Below are 7,331 nucleotides of genomic sequence, written 5' to 3'. Positions count from 1 at the left end.
CCTCGGAATCAACCCCATTGGTCTTAACAGTATCACAGATATGCAAGAATTCAGTTAAGAACTGAAAAGAATATTCAGATGGAAGTCCATGAAACTTGCAGTTCTGTTGCATCAGAGAAACTAATTGAGGTTTAAGCTCAAAGTTGTTTGCTCCAATGGCAGGAATTGAGATGCTTCTTCCATGTAAATTAGAATTTGGTGCAGTAAAGTCACCAAGCATCTTCCTTTCATTGTTATTATTTTCGGCCATGTCTCCTTCTTTTTCGAAAATTTCTGTCAGATTTTCTCCAAAAAGTTGTGCTTTAGCTTCCCTTAGCTTCCTCTTCAGAGTCCTTTCAGGTTCAGGATCAGCCTCAACAAGAATGTTCTTATCCTTGTTCCTGCTCATATGAAAAAGAAGAAAACAGAAAAGAAAATATGGAATCATCTATGTCACAGTATAGAGATTCCTTATGCAAGTATAAGAAGAGAAGAATGTAAGAAGGAGAAGAGGTAAAATTCGAACACGGAGAGGAAGATGGGGTTCGAATTTTGGGTGGAAGAGAAGTGTTAGTAGATGAAAAAATAAATAGAAGGAGATGAGAGAGAGAGAATTTTGAAAATTAATTAAATTAAAAAATAAAATTTAAAGTTAAATTTCGAAAATTAAAATTGAAATCAAATTAAATTAAAAATTAAAATAATTAGTTAAAAAAAAGGGAATTTTGAAAAAGAGGAAAGGGATTTTCAAAAATTAGAGAGAGAGAATTAGTTAGGTAGTTTTGAAAAAGATAAAAATCAATCAAAAAGTTAAGTGGTTAATTGAAAAGGATTTGAAAATCAAATTTGAAAAGATAAGAAGTTAGAAAGGATTTTGAAATTGATTTTGAAAAAGATGTGATTGAAATTTATTTTGAAAAAGATTTGAAAAAGAAATTTAAAAAGATTTGATGTTGAAAATTACAGTTGATTACTTGACTAACAAGAAACTAAAATATATGATTTTAAAATTTAAAGATTGAACATTTCTTAATAGGCAAGTAACAACTTAATATTTTTGAATCAATCACATTAATTGTTAGTATTAAATTCGAAAATACGAAATAGAAATAAGAAAAAGATTTTTGAAAATCAATTTGAAATTTTCAAAAATTATGAAAGAAAAATGAAAAATATTTGATTTTTTTGAAAAAGATTTGAAAAAGATAGAGTTTTTAAAATGAAAATTTGATTTGACTCATAAGAAACAACTAATTTTGAAAAATTTTTGAAAAAGTCAACTCAAATTTTCGAAAATTTATGAGTGAAAAAGGAAAGATATTTTTTATTTTTGAATTTTAATAAAGAAAGAGAAAAACATAAAAAAGACTCAATGCATGAGAATTTTGGATCAAAACATGTGATGCATGCAAGAACACTATGAATGTCAAGATGAACACCAAGAACACTTTGAATGTCAAGATGAACACCAAGAACTTATTTTTGAAAAAATTTTAAGAAAAGAAACATGCAAGACACCAAACTTAGAAATTTTTGATATTTAGACTCTAAGAATTCAAGAATGCATATGAAAAACAAGAAAAGACACAAGACAAGAAAATATGAAAATCAAACAAGAAGACTTGTCAAGAACAACTTGAAGATCATGAAGAATGCAATGCATGAATTTTTTGAAAAAAATGCACAAATTTTAAAAACATGCAATTGACACCAAAATTAAAAACTGACACTAGACTCAAACAAGAAACACAAAATTTTTGGTTTTTATGAATTTATTAATGTTTTTGGTATTTTTCGAAAATTATTTCGAAAAAGAAAATAAGGATTTCAAAATTTTTAATAAGAATTCCAGGAATCATGCAATGTTAGTATAAAGCTTCAGTCTAAAGAGATTAGACAGGGCAGAACAAGCTTCAGCAGGACATTACATATAACAGCCAAATTGATGGGAATCAACTAGCTCCTGTGATGATAGAAGCATCATCTGAAACACTAGAATTCATTCTTAAAAATTCTGAATAAAAATATTTTTGAAAATATAAATTTTTTTTGTATTTTTCGAAAATAAGAAATAAAAAGTTTAAAATTAAAATAAAATTACCTAATATGAGCAACAAGATGAACTGTCAGTGGTCCAAACTCAAACAATCCCCGGCAACGGCGCCAAAAACTTGGTGCGCAGAAATCGTGACGGTTCCACTCCTTGGTAACGGCGCTGAAAACTTTATACGCACGTTCATAATCTTAATTCTTTGTCACAACTTCGCACAACTGACCAGCAAGTGCACTGGGTCGTCCAAGTAATAAACCTTACGTGAGTAAGGGTCAATCCCCCGGAGATTGTCGGCTTGAAGCAAGCTATGGTCACCTTGTAAATCTCAGTCAGGCGGATTCAAATGGATATAGAGTTTTAATAATTAAAAGATAAATAAAACATAGATTAGGATAGAGATTTTACAAAGATAGTAAAAAGTCCTATTTATGCTAAACTAGTTACTAGGGTTTACAGAAATAAGTAAATGATGCAGAAATCCACTTCTGGGGCCCACTTGGTGTGTGCTTGGGCTGAGCATTGAGCTTTACGCGTGTAGAGGTCTTTCTTGGAGTTGAACACCAGTTTGTAACTTGTTTCTGGCGTTTAACTCCACTTTGCAACTTGTTTCTGGCGTTTAACTCCAGAATGTAGCATGGAACTGGCGTTCAACGCCAGTTTGCGTCCTCTAAACTCGGGCAAAGTATGAACTATTATATATTTCTGGAAAACCCTGGATGTCTACTTTCCAACGCAATTGAGAGCACGCCATTTGGAGTTCTGTAGCTCCAGAAAATCCACTTTGAGTGCAGGAAGGTCAGAATCCAACAGCATCTACAGTCCTTCTTCAACCTCTGAATCTGATTTTTGCTCAAGTCCCTCAATTTCAGCCAGAAATTACCTGAAATCACAAAAAAATACACAAACTCATAGTAAAGTCCAGAATTGTGATTTTTATTTAAAAACTAATAAAAATATACTAAAAACTAACTAAATTATACTGAAAACTATGTAAAAACAATGTCAAAAAGCGTATAAATTATCCGCTCATCATTGCTCAGTTGCATTAGATTTTATTTAATTAAAGTTTTCATCCAGGATATTTTATGAAATTTTTGGAAATCATGAAAACCTTGAATAAACAAATTAAGGCAAGAAAAGAAAAAGGGAAAGAATGAGAAAGCTGAAGGCTCTGAGTACCAATGACAATTTCATTGTTAAGTACTTGTGGTGTCTATGTATCAAGCAAAAATCTTGAAAACAAAACACTTAGAGTCAAGGTTAGGCTCAGGTGCAATGCACTCCCTCAAAGCTCAAGGCTCTAAGCATCAATGATTAGAGAGTTAAGAAAAGAAACAAATGAGCTTAAAGAAGTCCTCTAATTAAATACTTGTGGTGCTTATGTGTCAAGTGGTAATACTTGAAAACAAAGCATTTATAGTCGTAGCTTTGCTATCAACTCATGGGACAAAGCACCCAAAAGGAGAAGCTAATAAGAGAATGTAAAGCTTGTTTCAAGGAAGAAATATAAGGAAAAAATTTCATAAATTGAGCTAGATAGAAGCATCAATCATTTACCTTTCTTTTGTGATTGTTGTATGCATAGAAAACTAGCCAACCATGAACATTGAGTTGCTATTCTTCTTACCTTAGATTGTCGATCTTTATTGCATGATCCTTTTCTTGCTTGGGGACAAGCAAGGTTTAAGTTTGGTGTTGTGATGACATGCCATCATGTCATGTTTTTCTATGCTTTTTCATACAAGAAATTGATGATTAGTGCTTAAATATTGAATGCTTTTGTGCTTAAATGGTACATTTCTTTGATCTTTTGATTTTATAAATTTTGTAGGAAATAATAAAAAAAGAAGCAATAAAAGCACTAAAAGAAGAATCACACACCCAAGGTGACAAAAGAGTTGGAAACAAACTCAAAGAGGCTTCTGAGTTAAGCAAAGAGGATTTGCAACCCTGACCTCTTCATACTCCAACAAGAATAACTTGAGCTACAAAACTCCAAATGAGGTAATTTTAGTGGCATTGGAAAGTAAGAATCTAGAGCTTTCCAAGCATATATGGTACTATATGGTGGACACTAAATCTGAGGGAGAAAACTTACCCCGAAAGTACAAAGATGAACATAGTATCAACCTACAGTAAGGCCAGCTGACCTCTTCACCTTCCAAGGAGGATAACTTGAGTTTGTGTGGAAATCTAATTTTCACCCATCACCGCTATTATTCTTAATAACATTAACTAAAAAAGCCTTGTGTCAATATTCATAATTAAACTAAAACTCTCCTAAAACGCCAAAATGGCAAAACCCAACCAAATAGAGGAAGAGTGAGATCAGAGGAGTGGCGAGTGTTAGAAAAAGAGAGATTCAAAGAGAAGAGAGAGTTTGTTGCTGAAACCCTAAGCTCGCCGAAGCTGTCGCCGCCGCCACCGTAGTTCATTTGCTTTTCACTGCTGTCGTAAAGCTTATGGGATGGAGCTCCGCTAATGCATCATCTCCAGATTTGTAGCAACACGGAATCCCCTGATATCGAGAGAAAGAGCCTCTGCCGTTAACACATCTCATTTGTGAATGACGTTGTTGCATTCTCTGTCAGCATTCTATTGCAGGATAGGAAGCAATTGCGTGTCACTCTTCTCAGTTTGATTAGTTTAATGCATATTTTTGCGTACCGAAAATTTTTCTCTTGATTTTTTAATCCTTAATTTACAAACTTAGCATAATGTGAATGGCTTGTGTATATGAATTTGAAGTAAATTCTAAAAAAATTGATAAATTCGCAAGGTAGATTATTGTACAGATAGAGTGAGGAGGAGATGAATCCTAACCATAATCCGCAATCAAGCAATGGAGGAGGCATTATGCGATGCTGTACTGACTGAGTTTCTCGCTTCGTTAATGGATTATACTCCTATGGTTCGTTCTGTTTTCTTCTATTTAGGTAATATCTATGCTTGAGCTCCTTCATTAGAATTGTTTCCTAAATTTGATTGAACATTGGACCAACTCTTTCTTCTTCTCAGATACCTGATGAATTAGTGAAGCAATACTTAGCCAAGAGCGGGTTTTCAATCTCCTGATCTTCGATTATTAGTGCCTTTTTCCTTGTTATAGATTTGTTCCTTTTTTATTGATGTGTGAGTTTAACTTTGATGTTTTGACATTGTTAACTAATTAGAGGTAGGAATTGCCATATTAGAGTTGATTATAGAGAATAATGGTTCAATTTAATCTTTGGTTATTGGCTCAAATTAGTATAGTGAATTAGAGGTAGGATTGTCCTATAGCTAGAGGCAGAGGTGTAACAACCCCGGTTTTCGAGTACGCGAGATCTTTTCTGAAAGTACGAATTTTTCCGGAAGATCAGTGAGGGGAAAACCTTTGATATATCATCAAGTATCTCAATCCTCATTGTCATTATGTCATCTTTAAGTTCTTATGAATTATAGTAAAAATCGGTTGCTGAAAAGACTGAAAAACGGTTAAAAACAGAGAAAGAATCTGAAGAATTTATGAAGAACATGAAGAATGATTGTCTCTGTGTTTTCATTCTGGGAGTTCACACTTGACTTGAAGTGTTAAGACTGATCACCTTAATAATGATTGTTTGGTGTGAACAGGACCACGATGGGTTCATGGAGACGAGGCGTACAGGAAGGAATTCCTAATGTTAACTACAAGAGGGAACAGGAAACATTTATGACTACCATGAACGCTGTGGCTGAGGCAGTGCGTGAGGCTGCAGTAGCAGCGGCTAGGGCTGTTGATCGTCTTGGAGTGAGAAATGAGAATGAGAATGAGCATGGGGAAGATAGTGGAAACGATGAGAATAACTTGGGGCATTTCGAAAGACCTATGACCCTTGCGACTTTTCTGAAGGTTAAACCACCTAAGTTTAAAGGTACACTCGTTGCAACTGATGCTGACAATTGGTTTCGAGCTATCGAACGATCACTGCGAGAACAGCATGTTCCGGAAGGCCAACACGTGGAGTTCGCTACTTATATGCTGGAAGGAGAAGCTGAGCATTGGTGGCAGGGGATACAGCGACTGTTGCAACAAGATGAAGGCGTTATTCCTTGGAATACTTTTAAGGATGAATTTTATAAGAAGTATTTTCCGAGGGCAGCTCGTGATGCTAAGGAGATGGAACTTATGCAGCTGAAACAGGGTAACATAACTATTGCAGAATATGCCCGTAAGTTTGATGACTTGTGCCGTTTCTCCAAGATCTGCCAAGGGAATCCTGCTGATTTTGAAGAATGGAAGTGTTTGAAGTTCGAAGGGGGCCTTCGTGAGGATCTGATGAGTTCAGTAGTTCCATTGGAGATACGAAATTTTGCTGAGCTGGTTAATAAGTGTAAGTTAGTAGAAGAATGTGCTAAGAAGGTGAGTGCCTCTAAAGCAAGTCGTCAAGGATTTCCACCAAGGAACTACAATAATTATAATTGGCAACCACGAAGGACAAACTTCAAGACACCTGGTGTGCCACATCGAAGAAACCCACAGGTTGGTAACATCCCTACTCGCCCTACGGGTGGAAACAGAGGTAGACCAAGGCAGGATAATGGTAAACGATCTCAACAGGCACAAGTGAATATTGCGTGTAGGCAGTGTGGAAAGGATCATGGTACCAGGCCTTGCCAAATCAGAACATTTACTTGTTACAATTGTGGGGAACCGGGACACTTGGCGAGGAGTTGCCCAAAAGGACTTTCTCAAAATCCAATACGAACCCAGCAACAAGGTCGAGTGTTTGCCATGACTGCTGATGATGCTATGCAATCAGACGCCCTGATCCAAAGTCAGTGTTATGTCAAGAATCGGTTTCTAACTGTACTGTATGATTCGATTGCATCGCATTCCTTTATTTCTTTAACTGTTTCTCGTTTGGAACTTGCAGAGTTGAAGAAGCAGTTGGATGAGCTACTTGGAAAGAAATTTATTCGTCCCAGCGCATCACCTTGGGGAGCTCCGGTATTGCTAGTAAAGAAGAAGGATGGTGGAATGAGACTTTGCGTAGATTACCGACAGTTAAATAAAGTCACTATCAAGAACAAGTGTCCACTTCCACGAATAGATGATCTAATGGATCAGTTAAAAGGTGCAACTGTGTTTTCGAAGATTGATTTGCGATCGGGCTATCACCAGATTCGAGTGAAAGAGTCAGATATACCGAAGACTACATTTAGAACTCGATATGGTCACTATGAGTATACGGTTATGTCGTTTGGACTAACTAATGCTCCTGCGATTTTCATGGATTACATGAATCGTATTTTCCGTCCGTACCTTGATCAGTTC

At 35.5% G+C, this 7,331-nt stretch overlaps 1 protein-coding gene across 1 annotated transcript; it reads left to right on the top strand.

Moving 5' to 3' along the window:
• LOC110268416 lies at nucleotides 5,655-6,936 on the top strand. Its single transcript, XM_021114555.1, has 2 exons — nucleotides 5,655-6,779; nucleotides 6,931-6,936. The coding sequence occupies exons 1-2, from the start codon at nucleotides 5,655-5,657 to the stop codon at nucleotides 6,934-6,936; spliced, it is 1,131 nt and encodes a 376-aa protein (XP_020970214.1).

The sequence above is a fragment of the Arachis ipaensis genome, chromosome B10 (genome assembly GCF_000816755.2).
Source record: "Arachis ipaensis cultivar K30076 chromosome B10, Araip1.1, whole genome shotgun sequence".
NCBI classification, from domain to species: Eukaryota; Viridiplantae; Streptophyta; class Magnoliopsida; order Fabales; family Fabaceae; genus Arachis; species Arachis ipaensis.
The sequence above is the reverse complement of the archived record's forward strand: the minus strand, read 5'-3'. Positions and strand labels throughout refer to the sequence as shown.

Bases quoted from the DNA above. Each gene is read 5' to 3' on its own strand.
- LOC110268416 (XM_021114555.1), top strand. From the start codon at position 5,655: ATGGGTTCATGGAGACGAGGCGTACAGGAAGGAATTCCTAATGTTAAC.